At 37.4% G+C, this 16,991-nt stretch overlaps 1 protein-coding gene across 1 annotated transcript in view; it reads right to left on the bottom strand.

Annotated features, from left to right (window-relative positions):
* The window catches only part of LOC134534521 (pyroglutamylated RF-amide peptide receptor), a 57,108-nt gene that overhangs the window by 27,034 nt on the left and 13,083 nt on the right, over positions 1–16,991 (bottom strand). The window contains exon 3 of the mRNA XM_063373003.1: positions 12,082–12,312. Within this exon, the coding sequence (XP_063229073.1) occupies positions 12,082–12,312 (231 nt within the window). The remainder of the gene's footprint in view (positions 1–12,081; positions 12,313–16,991) is intronic.

The following is a 16,991-nucleotide window of genomic DNA, read 5'->3' as shown; positions in this document are numbered from 1 at the left end:
CTCATATATGTTACATTTATAGGTCATAATTTTTAAGGGAACAGACAAAAGAAGACAAATTAAATTAGTATGATTTAAACGCAAAGACGTTGTACTATAACAGTGGTACAAAGCGCTAAAACTATGCATTTAAACTTTTGTTTATATTTTACTGCGTTGCTAAGATACCTTACGTATATTTGTTTTGTTTACAGGTACGAAAACCGTCTTTATTAAAATGCTTTATGCTTTGAACACTCTTTCAGGCACATTTACGGACGTTGTAAAGAGCCAGATTGTTAAATTAACTGTTAATAAAGATCGCAGGCTTTCGCGGCCATTGTCTGAAGCAGTTTGGATTATGGGTTGTAGAAGCGTCCAAGGCGAATACATCACCGATGTTTCGGTCGACATTACAGTCGCCATCATCAGGGTAGTAGAGGTAGGTAATATACTCGCCTTGGACGCAGCTAAAACCCAGAAGCCAAGCTACTTAATTTACTGTTTATTTATTTCGATGTCGTTTAATTTCGTTTTCTTTGGTCGCCTGTGATTGGCCGAGGCTTCGGCGGCGCCTCAAACTGAACGCCGGGCGCCAGGGATGATGGGAGATGGAAAGTTTTGGTCCAGCTGGTGAAACACAGCTTCCCGTCAGGTCCCCCTGACGGAAGCCTTAAAAACACAGTCATTTTTGGTGCCGGGCGGAATTTACGTCTGTGTCGACACGGAATATATAGTGGATGGGACTGAGTGTACGTAAAACCTTCGATAACCCGCACAAATAAACGGATCGTGTGCGAAAGTGTTATGGTCCAGGCATCCTGCATCAAGGTAGGCCATATATGAAAAGTCGTTGCGAAAATTGTTTACTGACACCACGCAATTTTCAAGTACTTTTAATGGCAGTGTGTCTCTGAGAACTGTATTTTTGTGAGGCCTAGCCCCGAAAATATTTATTTACACACTTCGTATTGTTTTCTACTGCATAATTTAAAACACGAATGCCAAAAGGATTATTCCCCCTTTTATTTGTTAACCCAGCCCTCTTTGCCGTTAGGCCCTGCCGGCCTGGGGCCCCCACGGGCGTGGATGCGGATACGCCGTATACGCGTAACAGGAGAGGTGTTAGAGATCAAGCCCAGAGGCTGAGGCTACCCATCCCAGTATAAACACCACCTCTAACCCCGTACCTCACTCAGCTAACCAGACTAGTGGCTGCATCCCAAGTTCTCCCACATCTCACTGGGACCCCTCAGTCACCCAGTGAACCCGTGGTCCGGTGGAGGACTATCCAACCTCTGCTAGCTGTCCAGGCTAGTACCGGAGCTGTGCCGTCGCTCACCACGTCGACTCCGCATCGGGCTAGGGAACCCTTGGAGCCTGCTACAAGCGATAAGAGCCATCAATACCAAGTAAGTACGAGGCCTACCCAACAAGAATCCAGGGCCTTAGAGGAAACCTCAGCGGGATTTTTGTGAGGCCTAGCCCCGAAAATATTTATTTACCCACTTCGCATTGTTTTCTTCAACATAATTTAAAACAACACGAACATCAGACTGAGACAACTAAGTTCAGATGTTTTAAGCAAGAGAGTTTTGTTGCTTTATCACACCGAGTTGGCCGGATTATAATTAAAAAATACATACCCTGAGAACTGACAAATTAAAAAATTTAAGAAATTTTATAAAATTACTGAAAATAACATGGACATTTGTAGGTTTGGTGTCCAACAACTGGCAACTTTAAATGTTATTTTATTTCTCTCAAAATTATTTTTATTCTGGAAAGTGTTCGAGTGGCCCATTGCCTGTCTAAATAATATTTTATTTTCTTTAGTAATAAATAGTAGCCATTTCTATTATTATTATTATTGTTTGTGGACATTCTGGAATTTGCATGCAAAATCAAACCTTACCCTATATTTCATTTAATCTGAACGCCAAGTGTTTGTTTACAATAATAGTAGAATAAGCAAAAAAAGTAAAAATACCTGTTCAGAATAAACACACCGATTCCGTTCAAATTATCAATAACTAAATGATCATAACACACGCGAAACCTTTTCTCAGATACTTAAGAATGTAATATTCTGTTTGCTCTGCTATAAAACAATGTCTAAAAACCTTTGAAGAGTTAATTTAGTAAAAATTCAGCCCATTTAAAATTAAAAATAGGTTAAATTCAATTTTTTATTTGACACGTTTGCAATAAAGGCTTAAAAATATAAATGCCAATAGTTTTTTGAAGTTAGGCATTAGCCATCTTAGACGGTAAATTCCTCAATTTAATTTATGTGTTATTTAAATTTAATTCTTTTTAAATTGTTAATAATAAAAAATACCATTACAATTTATAATAATTATGTTGGGGTGAAATGATACTAAATATAAATTTGCTTGAAAGATCTTTTTCTTCCCTTTCCCTTTACAGCTGCATGTTTTTCAATCCTAGAGTACCTACTATCGACGTATTTTTAGAACCTTGCAAGCCTCACAAATATTCATGGCTGTGATAAGTTATGTAGCGGCTAAGTTATATATAGACAGTATCCCAGGCCATGGACTAAAATATGTATTAGAAACGTAGTGATAAAAATATGTTTGCTAGTCTACTGTAGGCATATAAATCATGCTCCTGCGAAGCTAAGAAATGGTAGGAATTTATAGCAAAAACACTAGAAACCACTAACCTGCAGCTCTTCTTAAAGCGCTTAAGCGCCCTCAGATAATATAAAAATGTTTTCATCAGGCATCATTTTTTCTTCTTCTAATTATCCAGATTTCCGAAACAGATCTAACCAAACTATATCCTTATACTTAAGTTTTATAATGTATTTAAAAATACATTATAAAGTAAATAAAACTTTTCAAAACATATTAAAAAGTAATTAAAACATTTGAAAATATGCAAAGTATATGAAAATGTGCGAATATATGCGATGTGTAAAAAAGTGTCTAAAAGTAAGTGAGCTGTACTGTGCAGTAGTGCGTAATATGCAATAGTGTGCTGCAGTATGTGGGTTTCACTTCAGCAATAAAACTAAGCAATGAGGTACACACAGAATATTCACAATTGTAAGAAACATGGCGACGCAAACCTACAACAATTTTAAGTTATCTTACTCTCTGCATTTTCTTTACAACATCAGATATATCTTAATTGTTTTTCCAGTAGATATTGTTTGGTAGAGGTAAAGAAATAGCACCCACTGTTTGTATGTCTATAATTCATGCCCTATGACTTACCACCTACGAGTTTTTTTACTGTAAAACTTAATATAACCCCTTTCCACTCCATTACATAAATATATCTAGCCTATGTGTAGAAATCGGAAACATTCGGGAATAATTTCGCGATAGGCTAACATCCATACAAGTATACCTTCGTACCGTTTCAACAATTGACCTTACATTTTATCTGAAGAACTGTGAGCCAATGGGAAACATTAAATCAAGAAAATACTGAATTACGGACAACATAGTTGAGACGTCTCGAGAGTCAGCAGCCAATGATGAGGTGTCATTTCCGCGAGCATGCAAAGGACTGTGGAGTATATCCTAGAGGTCAATGAACCCGCGAATTTATTCCGTTCACTACCCATGTGTTAATCCAGTAAATGAGCTAGCTGTATTAAAAATTTTATCCACATCCATTCAGTATTCAAGATGTGACTAAGGAAGAAACATGTGTATGTTGGTAGGCTACGCTAGCTCACTTTCCTTCTTCCCTTCTTCAAATCCTGACGACGCCCGTGCAGGCTCTACGGAAAGAGCCCTAGGATGTACGATGCCTCCCGTCAAAGGGGCTGCTTGACCATCCCCACCCCGATAGTGACAGCCAATAAGGAAGGAGGAAAAGCTCGCAGCTGCGGACAGTGGGCGCACGTGTTTTCCCTCCTGTTCGCGACGGCTGAGCACGTCCGGACCCGAAGGACGGACAGACAGACACGGTGCGGGTCCGGAATACACGCGGGAGCGACCTGCCACGCATCGGTAATCACGTCTGTGAGGTTGGCAGCGGCTGAGTTGAATGTCCCGGAAAATAGCCCGCAACGTCTGCACAGTAAACTTAATTCGGCAAATGGATCTTAAACAATTTTTTTTAAAGTACAAATATTTCTACAGTTACAATAAGTCTTTTTGAAGTTAAACTTCTTTAGGTGCGTTATGAAAAAAATCCCTGATAGCGAAAATTTTACGATGCGTGCGTACCATGCAACTAAATTTTTATTGATAAAAAAAGGCTAAATAAAAAAAATTATATGCTTTTAAATATTACACTTTAGTGATTGATATTGAATACGGCAACATATAATAAAAAAAATACTGTGAATATTAGTGGTAGAAATTTTGTTTACAACAATTTTCAAGTACATAAGTGAGGTTATATTCCCGTGTGTATAATTTATTTGCATTTAAATTATTACAATATATTTATTTAATATATCATTATATTAATTTAAATATAATAAAATTCAACATATTTGATGATTTTCATTAGTATTTATAGTATGTGGATTATTTTACTAATTTAAATAATTAATTTTATACAGATGTTTACATAAATATTGTTTACTGAATATAAAAACTAATTTTTTAAATTATATCGAATTTATACTTTGCCAACCGTGTTTACAATATTGCTCCAGTCATTTTATTATTTTATTTCTATTAATTATTTGCGTACAAAATTAAAGTAAGTTATATAGTACCTGCGCCAATAAGTATAACCACATGCGTTACCCATTTTTTTTATGAACCGGCGCCTGCTATTAAGTTTCAAGAATAATAACAGTAGGGTAGGGCGGGGCTAGTTCAGCATAGGGGCAAGTTGGGCAATCTAAATATCTCGAAAACTATTCACCGCACGCGAAGGCATCAAATAGGAAAAGAAGGGGTCGCGGGAGGGGAACTCATCACGAGACCGCCAGTGGCGACTAGTCGATCGAGTGAAGTACACGCGCGCATTGTTTATTTTGTAACCAAAAAGTAAAATTATTATAATGATGAATATTTCGTCTGTAATAGTTAAATATTATCCGATTTTAATCAAGAAAGTGTTAAACTTCCATAAATTTAAGTACTTTTAATAGGTATAAATATTTTGGGTATAATTATTACCGGTTTTTCATAACCTCACTTTTGTTTTAAAATTTATAATTGGGGTTAGTTGAGCTATAGTTGCTCAACTAACTCCACGACTTAGAACTAAAGTAATATATGCTTTTTATTTTTTTTAGGATGCGGACTTATAAAAGAAAGACTACGAGATGTTCTTACACTACTCAAAACTTAAATCATGCTGCAAAGGCGGTCAACGATGAGGGAAAAAGCGTGAATGCCGCTGCAAAAGAATTCAGTATCAAACGGATTACTTTGACCAGATTTTTGAAGAAACTAAACGAAGGTGGTGATTCATCCATGGGTTATGCAACACCGAGGCAAGTATTTTCTCCCACGGAAGAGGACACTTTAAAGAAATACTTGTTAAATTGCAACAGTGACAACGACAATTAAGTTTCCTATATCTCATTTATATTTTCTTTTATTTATTAATATTTTCTTATAAAGATAAGCTTTATTAATAATTATATAAATAGTAATATCTGAATTTGATCAGAAAGACTGAAACTAATTCCAAAGTTAAGCTTAAGATACGCTTGTGTTTTGTTGATTCTATTTTCAGTTTATTATTCAAAGAAAATTACTTTGAATTAAGTTGTTTTGTCACTAAAAGACTATAAATAAAAAGTTGATTATCAAACATAAATTTTATTTCATGTCTAGTAAACATTCAACCCATCATTTGGCTAGACACTCTAAGTGCTCAATTTTCCCCATACCCTTGCTCAACTTACCTCACCTATGGGGTACATTGAGCACACTTGACTTTCTGCATTAAAACAGCTGTAGCTCTCAAATTCAACTTGTAAGAAATAAATTACTATGTACACTTTTGCAAACGGATAAATTCGTAATCCTTCAGTATGCATAACAAGCCATTAATACTTATCGTTGAGGAGCTATAACCGCACAAGTGAAAAAGTGCTCAACTAGCCCCGCCCTACCCTACTATTATGCGTACTTCAACAAAAAAAATTATTTCTTGGCAAATGTATTACATTTTTTTAATATAGCAAATTATTTTTACGCTGCTTGCTCATCTCCACTGATGAGTACAATCCAAGACCGACTGGGAAATTTTATGTGGACAAAATAGATGGTCGAAATATTCCTGCCCCACCCAAGCCTCCACCTGGGCCATAATATCTTCCTGTATTTATCCTGCTGTTTAATGCAGGCCATAATGCACCCCGCATGACCGAGACCAGGGTTTTTCCTGTGTCTATGAATAGTATATGTTGGCAGGTCCGGCGCCTGGGTTCTGGTTTTGAGGCGGAGACACTGTACACCATATTGGATTGTGACATCACGGTGGCAATATTGCTGTCAAATTCTTCAAAATTCCTCAAAAGTGACTAAAAATTCTTCAATATTCCTAAAAGAAATTCCTGTTTTGGGGGAAATTCCTATTTTGAGGGAAAGTTTCTCATTTTATTTAAAAATTCCAAATTCGAAATGCTTCAAAATACACTTGCCTTTGAAAGAACCAAAATTCCTAAAAACGGCTTAAGACTCCAAATAGCAAGCCGCTCTAAGCCCCCAGGGATAATTTGTAACCAGCGTTATTCTTAAATTAAGAGTGAAATTTTATAACAGTGTGCCAATTGACTTCACCGAATCCACGTGCCTCTAATGTTAGTAAAAAGGCAGGAAAGAATTCGCGGATCTACTTAGTGATCAGGCTACAGATAAAATACTATAACTTTCTGTTGCTTCTGCTACTGGCGTACAGTTTTTCTTAAGGACTGTGTTCCAGTCTGAACTCATCAATTAAAATGAGGATCCAATCACAAATTACTCTGCTGAGATAACTCACAAGTTAGCAGCTAATTGACAGGCGGCATTTTACTGAGTATTTATACGACAATTGAGTATATTATAGAGATCACTGATCCCACTAATTTATCTGAAATCAAAAAAATGTTTGTTTAACAAACGTATACGGCCAGAAATACAGTTAAAAAATGAAGCAGCGATGGGTAAAGGGTTTAAAAAATATTATCACTTGTGTGACATTCACATTAAATAAACTACATTTAGGAATTATTTAATAAAAATCTTTGTGAGAGAAGAAAAATTACAAGGATGATATCGTGTTAAAATTTCAGAAATATTCCTTGAAGTCTTAACTAAGACGAGAAAGAAAATAATTAACATGGCGTGTGAGACCAGGCCTTAAGAACAAACATTTTTAAGTTAAGCCTGCTGTCAGCAGGAAATAAAGCGACGTTTTCTGGTGTCCAGTCATAAGTAATTAGATTCTATAAAATTTCACGGATTTACTGAGCAGCAATGTAGACTTGAAGCACACATACTTCTGATTGAAGTTTATTACGGGACTGCAGTGGTCTTGACAAGCCCTTGACGATCCTCAGCCGGTTGTCAACAAGAAGTGGTAAGTCGCTCGTGTGAATACACCCAAAGGATGTGACCTTGTGAGGCTATTGACCAAAGGACACTATTAAAAATACTTGTTTGTAATAAGCAAGTTGAGCTTTGCCTGAAGTGAAACAAAACCGGTGAAATAATCGCGGTGTTTGTCAGCGAGTCTTTCAGATTACTCGTCAGTGGTGTGTAACACCTAACCTCGGTAACGAGCAAATTCGCGTGTACTCATGTTGCAAATATACTTATAACAAGAAATTCGGGCACTAAATGTAACGTACAATTGTTTAAAATATTTCTGAGCGTGATAAATATACGCTAATTGTGTTTGATGCTACATTTATTGAAGTGAATCACATGTCATTTCCGCACACGCAGATAGAATTCTTTGCTGGAGCTGCCAAATTATTTGATTTGCAGAGTGAAGTTCTAAACTACATAATGGAATGGCCCCGATAAAAGTGAAAAATAATTAAAAAAAAAAATTACTAAACCCCTGCTTGAAGGGCAACGAATACGTTCGCACGCACCACTGGTGCCAATCCAGACGCGTACATCCACCAATGCGGAACATCTGGTTAAAATTTACTAAACAGTTAATACTATAAAGTTTCCCTATGGCTTTGTGGTCTTTGATTCGCGCTATCCGCAACAGATGGCAGAACCGTGTTTTTTTTTCCATTTCTGTTCCATTCACGCAATTACTCCTACCAAATGCGTATATCGAGAGCTAAAATGTTTCACAGCAATCTGTTTTCATTGTTTGTGAAAGTCCGTAACTATATCTCACTCTGTCCTGAAGTTCAGTGAAAGACTGTTTGGCTGACCTTGTCGCATCTTCGCCGTGATCGTGGTCGGGAACGAGAGAGGAGTGTCAATGAGGCAGCTGCAAGCCGCGACGTCACATTTCGAGACAGCGGTCGGTCGGTCTGGCCAACACACCCGGGGGGAAGTTCCCAAGTCCCAGAGGCACGGAACGAAACCTCGAGAGGACTACCTCACCTTCGTAAGTAGGCAACGCAGCCTGCAACTACCTTTTCTGGCCGCCTCCGGCGTGACAGAGCGACCGTAAAGATAAAGGGCGGAAGCTTCCAGGCGTGCGGCTGTGCATACAGCCTTAAGTGCAAGTGGATCTCCAAGAGTACACGAAGCTCTGAAACACTTTTGTACTCACTCGGTGCTCATGAGTATGAGCTATCACGTGAGTCGGGATCGAACTCACGAGCCTCGCCTCATGAGTGTGACGAGTTAAAGACTCTGACGCACTAACGGTTTGTATTGAAAAATACGTTATTTTCGTGAAGAGAATGTATTCGATTAATCAATGAATAGAAAAAAGAAAGAAAATAAAAAAAATTGGTTGTCTGTAAAGCCGGTTTACGGACGATAGTTTAACATGACAACGTCGTAACAAAACATTGATGAAATGATTGCATACTTTTATGAATAAAATTGACTATTTTTTATTGAATTATCACTATTTTGTATGGATACAAAGAAGGAGTGAAATGATATATACTATTTAATTGATAAATTTACTTTTATTTGCATTCATTAATTCAAATATGTTTATTACTTTAACGAATATATTATTTTAAATATAACTTTTATACATGTTTGCTATTTAACTTCTTCCAATCAGTGTTATTCTGTTAAGGATAGGACGATGACAGGAAAAGTAGGAAACGAATGGGAGAGTTTAAAGTTTAATGTGCCTCGAAAAAGACAAACCGATGGTTGTTCCAATCGAGTGGAAGAGAGATAGATGCGGCGCAATCGTACAATAAGCGTAACGGGACACAGCGTAACGGGACACTTTTTCGTGCGTGCAGCTGGCGTTCATAGATTTATTAGACATTGTCACGTCAATAATTAACCTGAATCCTTATATAATACTTAATTTAATTAAGTTCTAAAATAACTCATTTCATAAATATGACCCATTTACAAAAAATAGAACCTTTTGTTGACAAGAACCGTCGCTCTTGTAAGTCAGTGCAAGTTAGATTTGCGTTATTGGCAATGCAAGCTGGCCTGACTCCGATAAATCTACCAACACCAATCCCCAAACACAGACACCAACCAAAGAACACCAACTACAAACTCTAATCCTGCATTCTTACATTCGCTTTAAAACCTTTCATTGGTAGTGTTTCAAAACATGCAATGTTAATTATTATTTTTACATTTGTATGGAAATTAACCATAAGCCCATGACGTACTTTCTAAATTTGTTAAGGAAAAAGTAAAATGCATAGGAAATATATCATAACTGTATGATACACTACACTTTCCATAAATTTGTATTAGTTTAATAACTTTCATTACAAGTTTAGAAACATTACCAGACATTTATTATTGTGTAGAGTAAACAATACTTCAATTGTCACCATAACCAGCCTCCAACACAACTCTAACACCAACACCAACTTTCATTATTTGAGCTGTAGCACCGAGGACTCTAAATTGACAATGCACAATAAGTTACATAAATCTTGAAACAACACAATTCAGTTCTCTAAACCTTAGTTAGTCTTGACGTATTTATTTTTAAATCATTTGATTGTGTGCATAATGTTGCATATGTACCGAGTAGTAAGTAGGCTATGACTTGACGTCTTATTACATCGTCCAAATAATGGATTAGCTATAGATTAGTCAATAATGGATTGCAGTGACTATTGAGGTAGAGTTTTCGTGCAATTTGAGCAGTAAATGACGTGTTTTCTCCAACTCTGAATGGCTTATTAACGGAAATTAGCATATTTCCCAGTTTATGAAATATCTTAGAACTTTGTGCGTCCGACTTTAACGCTGAAATTGTTTGATATTTAATATCTAGAAGTCACGTATTAAATAATGTACAGAGTTTAATACCGATTTATTGCATAATTTAAGTAAAAAAGCACGTACATTTTATGATATCGAATGTAAGCAAACGAATTTTAATTTGTTTACATCAGCACAAAAGAACAATGTTGAAGTTTGCGTAAAACATGTTTATTAATTCCACACACAGAGGGACAGATAACGAAAATGTAAGGCACTATAATCACTTGACACAAGGGTTCTAATGCATATTTAGTTTTCCGTGGTAACCTGAAATAATTTGCTAGAATGACTGCTTATTAAATACCACGGCCAATGCCTCTATTGATATCCCTTGTTTGTGTTGACCTGCATCTCAGTGTCTAATGACCTGTCACAGAAGTGGACGAGGCATTACACTGTTATAAATTACAGCAAATTTACCGACTTTTCAACGAGAAAATCAACTCAAATAAGCGAAGATTTCTCCATAATTTCAAATAATTAAATCTTCGTAGAAACTACGCCGAATGTTTATATCCCCTTTGTATATATACTTCGTTATAAACATAGGTAAACACACATGGACAAAAGAAGAAACTTCTTGTTGTAGACGTAACCAGTTATTTAATGTTTAGCTAATATACCAAGAATATTATTTTGGAATCACTTTAGATGTAAGTGAAATTAGTGCCCGTAAATTTACGAAAAGAGACGTAAATTCCCGAAGATCCCTGGATAATTTGTAACCATCGATCTTCGTGATTTGAAGGCGAAAATTTTTAACCGTGTAGGGTCTATAGAAAAAAACTGTAGAATTACGTCACGTGAGTTTGTGTACTAGCGGTGCACCAATATACCCATGTTACATGTCGAAACGTTCCAATGTAAAGTAGTAGTTTGGCAAAGAACATATTTAAATGTTATTTTAATGAGACCTCACATACTACTAAATTAAAACTTAGATATAAAAAGGGATACAAAATTTTATAACGTTAACGGCGCACCAAATTACGTTCGTTTTGATTTCAGACCAGCAAATTTAGCGTTATTATTTTGGTAGAGGCTGGAATGCATACCATTGTAATACTGAGTATTTTCTACTAAAATTGGCGCATAAATTTATATTTTTATTGATATTTCATTCAAGCATTTTTTTTTAAAAAAACACGGGAAAGGTGATCAAATATTCAACAGTTTGACTTTATTTTGTTTCATTAAGATCATTAATACGCGCAGTTAATACTGGAAAGCTAATTAGGGGAACGTGTTACAAAAAACTTTAACCATTGGCGGTACTGGGACAACACAAGGAAACATTCCCGGGTAAGAATCCCTAACCTAGAATTACTGCGAAAAATATTTTATTACGATACAGTTGTTTTCATGTAAATGTAAAAATGTCTGTAATTTCACACGCACATTACAGTTACATTGTCAAAAAAAATAAAAATTTGCAGGGTTTGAGGTGGAGAGTGACTTGAACTACGTCACAAGATGAAGTAGTTTGGCTTCTGGGCTGCAGCCGTGTCCTTGGCGAATAATATTCACCGACGTTTCGGTCGACATTGCAGTCGCCATCATCAGGGAGCAGTTTACCTCGCGAGGTAACTGCTCCCTGATGACGGCGACTGCAATGTCGACCGAAACGTCGGTGAATATTATTCGCCAAGGACGCGGCTACAACCCAGAAGCCGAGCTACTTCAGACAATAATTGCCGTGAAAGCCTGCGAACATCATTGACGTCACAAGATGCCGTCGAGTAGGTATCTACCGGACTCTCACCTCCAAGGGCGTCTGTCCGCTGGGGCGCAGGTCGAAGTAGTCGGTGTCCGCCATCTGCGCCCCTCCTGCCGGCAGCTTACTGGACAGCGTCGCGACGCCGAGTGGCGCGCGGGCTGGCGGCGTCCGCCCCTGCGCCGCCTCTACGCCCTCCCTCGCGCGTCTCCAGGGGGAGGGGGTGGGGGGGCACAGCGATGTGGCGGGGGCTGTCACCAGACAGGGTACACGGTACAGCTGAGGAGTCCGTCTACACCGACATCACAGTGTCACTCACACCCAGAGCTGAATTACGTGACTTGTGAACAAACTGTGATTTTCACTTTATTAATATAATGATTTTGACTCGTGCAGCATTTAAGTGTTGAGGAAACCTGTGAATCAACAAATGCTACATAGTCAGTTTGGAGAGACCTTGTTTTTTTTTTTAAAACACTTTTTCGTCAAAAAAAATCGTTTTGTTTTGTATATTCCTGATGTTTTTAAAGTAATAAATAATTTTTTTGTGACCTTGTGTTTTTGACTTTATCAGTTCATTCGTGAAGGCACTTGGTAGAGTCCTGTTTGCGTATTTGCGGGGTTTGTAACTACCACCTAAAATAAAGCCAATTTGTGTGTATTGCATTCGATGGAAATTTATGTCGATTAATATCGAAAAGATGCAACAACTTAGTTAACATAAACTTGTTTTAGACCACCAACGAACACCACCTTTCATTTCTATATATATAAATAGATGTGTGTATAAATGTTACCTATGGACTACAGAACGGCTGGACAGATTTTGATGAAATTTTCAGGCAATCTTCAGATTAGCCCAGCGGGTGATCAGTTTGGTAGCTATCGAATCAACAGATTTTTTTTTTTTAGCAATTTTGTCTTATTTTAAATACAAATGAATACAAAATTATGTATATATATTTTGAGATTTTTGTACATTCACAATTAAAAACCATATAAGGTTTCGCTAGTCTCTAATAAAATTTGATAAAAATCCTTAATTTTTATGTTATTCATGTGAAGACAGTAAACTACAATTTAGACGATATCTGATTAAAACCCAATGAATTCGGGATAAAAATTATATTTCTTTGGATTCACGCGGTGTGGTTGGTGGTACGAGAATCATGAGTGAATGTTTTCAGGGACACAATAAGGAATTGTGTTTAACCTGGGAGTGTAATCTATGTTTACTTCTATACTCCTTGAGGGAGTCACTGAACCAGCAAGTCACGTCGACATCCAAGCCATCAGGACGATGAGGAGCTGATATAAGCATGGGGCGTCGGCGGGACGAGAGAACAACCCCAGGGGAACCCCACCTGGCCCGGGGAAACGTCCGCCACGTACCCAAACTGATCCCAACGGCAAGCATGGGCGAACACAGCTTCGAGTTATGGGGAGGGTGTATGACCTAAGGTTTTGAGTGGTAAGAAATATATAACTCCCATTTAAAGGGAAGTCCGAAATTTAAAAAAAATAAATTAATATCTCCTTAAAAAAACTAATGAAAATATTTCTGACCAATGGTTTCATCAGGTTTTCAAGATTCCTTAAAAAAATGTAAAACAATAATTTTATTCAAACAAATTTAAATGACATCACAGGTTATATGCGTACTGGAATAGATATTTTTTTGTAACACCTCAAAATATTTTTATTTATTATTTTACCTTTAGTGAACTGTGCAAACCAGAGGTGTTTAGAGAACATAGACTGCATTATCCATCCCTACAGACGGTATCAGAGCAATGTTTTTTTTTGCCACCGTTTGTTTAGCACTCAAAGGAACCTAGGTGTTATAAAAATTATTGTTTGTGACTTAAACATGTGTACATGCTTTTTATTAAAAATAAATTATGCCTTATACGTTCCTTCGAAAATTTAAATAGTTGTAAAGTCAATGTTTTTATTGGATGGTTCATGGCATAGTTATTTTTTTCTCTAAAAATAATTTATTTAATGTTTCGGTAGCGAATACTACGATGAGTCCTTCCCGGGCACGATGTTCTGTTCCATTCCGTCCAGCGAAGCACAGGGCGTGGCGGCGAGTTAGAACTATAATCGCTAGGCAGCCACGCCCACCAGATCCATAAACTGCCGAACTCTAATTGGCACGTGCGAAGTGAGAACTGTCCAGGTCCGTTGGGTTCAGCGCAAGAGAGAGAGGAAGAAAGCTCTTTTGCATTTGTCTCAATCCAGGATCTGTGGAAATTATATCCGGCAATTTCAGGCCCCGCATAGGCCAGGCATAGTGTGCCAAGGGTTGTGCTGGTCCAGATCTAAGACAGGGAGGGGAGTAAGTCATCGCACCACTTGCCACGGCTGGCCAGTCCCCAAACAAAGCACATGATACATGCCACTCTTTCTGCATGGCTGAAACCCAGCATGATTAGAGCGTATAGGCTTCGTCCTGAGACGCACTTAAGAGTCTTCCCTAACCCAGACCCCTCCCAAACAAATACAATTAGTTTCAGTTATGTTAGGAAAAAAATTTGAAGTGTTTTTCATCCGCTACACTGTCAAAATATTTTCCTTAATTTAACGAATAAACTTTGTTACAAATTTTCTAGGGAAAAAAAAACACTTACGAATCGTTACTTATGTATTAATTAAAGTAAGAGTATATCTGACTGTAGTTCGCGTAGCGTGGAGACTGCAAGGCTTAGAGCCGTGAAATTTGTGTCTTGGCTTCCCCAGGGGAAAGATGAGGGTTGTCCGTTTGCAACTCACAGATTTGTTTTCGAAATTAGTTTAAGATTTACTTAATGTACTTATCGACCACGTTTACCCGATAATTTCCTAGAAACGGCTGTGGCATTGTTGATGTTTTTTTTGTCTGGGTACGGCTGTTTCATTGCTGATCTTTTATTAAAATTCTGGTCTTAATCCAGATTCTTGAAAATACTCAAGAGACTTGAAACACACCTTAAATTTAATTTACGCGCTAAAAGAAGTTATGGTCACCATTAAAATCTCATAGTTACAAAATGCAAAGAAGACAGCGCGCCACTCCACAGCCTTGCACTTAGAGGCGAGATCACGCTAGAAACACAAGCAAGCGTCGCACTTATCATCCCGCCTCACAGACACAAAACACACTACTGACTAGGCGGGACCCTTTGATAGAAATCATTGATGATCATTATGGTTGTTTATTAAAAAGCTCATGGCATTGCACTGAACATAAAGACTGCACGCTGTTTCATAAATGGCGACATGGCATAAGAAGAGTACGTGCTTGGATCACCCTTGTCACAACACCAGCTCGCGTAGGCACGCTTTCAGAATACCTTTTGACTTCAAATGGCCGCTGAATCTCAATCTCCGCACTTCAGTGGCGGTCAGAACACAAAGGCGCTCGGACAAGATGATCTTGAACATGGGTTGCTTCTTCACTTTGAGGAAGGTCAGGCACCTCTCATCTGCCTCCTCTCGTGATTTTTTTGCGTCTGGAGCTACATTTCTGTCTACCAATAGACACGACTACAAAGAAGCTAGTTCATCTGGCGTACACATTTTACGGCTACTTCTTACGATGTTGAAAAAATAGGGCTTGGCTGTGTCGGGACACGTTCGCCAGTTTTTGACGTGAATGCATTGTCTTAATGGGGATTAAAACAAAGACAATAATTGTTCCAATCAACTGTTTGTAATTTCAATATCAATGCTATTTTTGTTGCAGTCTTATGTTTATTGATATTAAAAAAATGAACGAAATACTCTATTATTGTAATCAGTCTAATGTTTTTATTATGTCTATAACTGCAATCTTACTGGGCCAGCTACGTCCGCCATCTTAACTTTCTTCCTCTCCCTGCAGTCTGATGTTCAACATCAATGAGTGGCGCCGTTTGGAATCCTCACAAACTTTTCTTCCTTTTAATAGTGGTTTCTTGCATTTACGATCGTATAAACTTACCATAAGCCTCGACATTGTAATTTTTCCGCAATATTCTTCGTTATTTAGTCTCGCAGTTGTTGTATCGTAAACTTTTTAAAAAAACTTTTCATATGTGGTTTAAAAAGTTCACTAATTCCTGCACAAAATGAATGGTATTCGGTTCAAATTAATCAACACGTGTGTCCATTGCCTGTTCTCAAATTAGATGAGTCAGCCGGAATTGAATGTTCGAGAAAATTACACATTACTCCTAGTAACACGGAACGATACAAAACCTTTTTATAATGTCGCATGAGCAAACCCTTACCCTACCTACATGTAGGCGCAACTTAAATATATCAAACCCGTCTTATATTTTATAACGTTTCAAAATGGGTCATACTTTTGTTACACTCTACTTTTAAAACTGGCATTTCAATTTATCAGACGTATTCACGTCAAAATCTACAACTCTATTTACGAAAAACTCTGGTTACAAATTATTCGGTAATACTAGGACATCGCAGCTTTTTATAACGAAAAGAAAAAAAATCGGAAAACATGGTTTTCACACACTATACACGTCCCTAAATTTACTCTGAAGGGATGGTTTCTTAATTATTATTGGTTCGTGAAAAATAACAGTTTAAAGCTTACATTACAATACCCGTGTTTTCACACTGCCGCCGCCATTCATTATTTACCAGCGATTGTGTATGTCTTTGTTTAGCACACATGTAGTCAACTATGGAGAATAGAAAATATGCTTATTCTTTAGTTTCATATATTGAAGTCTATCACAACGAAAGTGGAGATTGAAAGTTTTTTTTTGGTCGAGCTATAAATCCATATGCGCAGCCAACAGCATCTGATTCTTCGAAATCCAAGGCACAGCTCGATTCAACCGGAAGGAAAAAGATTACAGGTGCATGCCATGTTTGTCTCCAGCGCGAATTAAAAAAAAAAAAAAATATGCCGCAAAACTCGAAAATTATGTTCGGTATGTGGGTTCCCTATTTGTGATGAACATTGT

The sequence above is a fragment of the Bacillus rossius genome, chromosome 7 (genome assembly GCF_032445375.1).
Source record: "Bacillus rossius redtenbacheri isolate Brsri chromosome 7, Brsri_v3, whole genome shotgun sequence".
NCBI classification, from domain to species: Eukaryota; Metazoa; Arthropoda; class Insecta; order Phasmatodea; family Bacillidae; genus Bacillus; species Bacillus rossius.
This window is presented reverse-complemented; position numbering and strand designations above follow the sequence as displayed.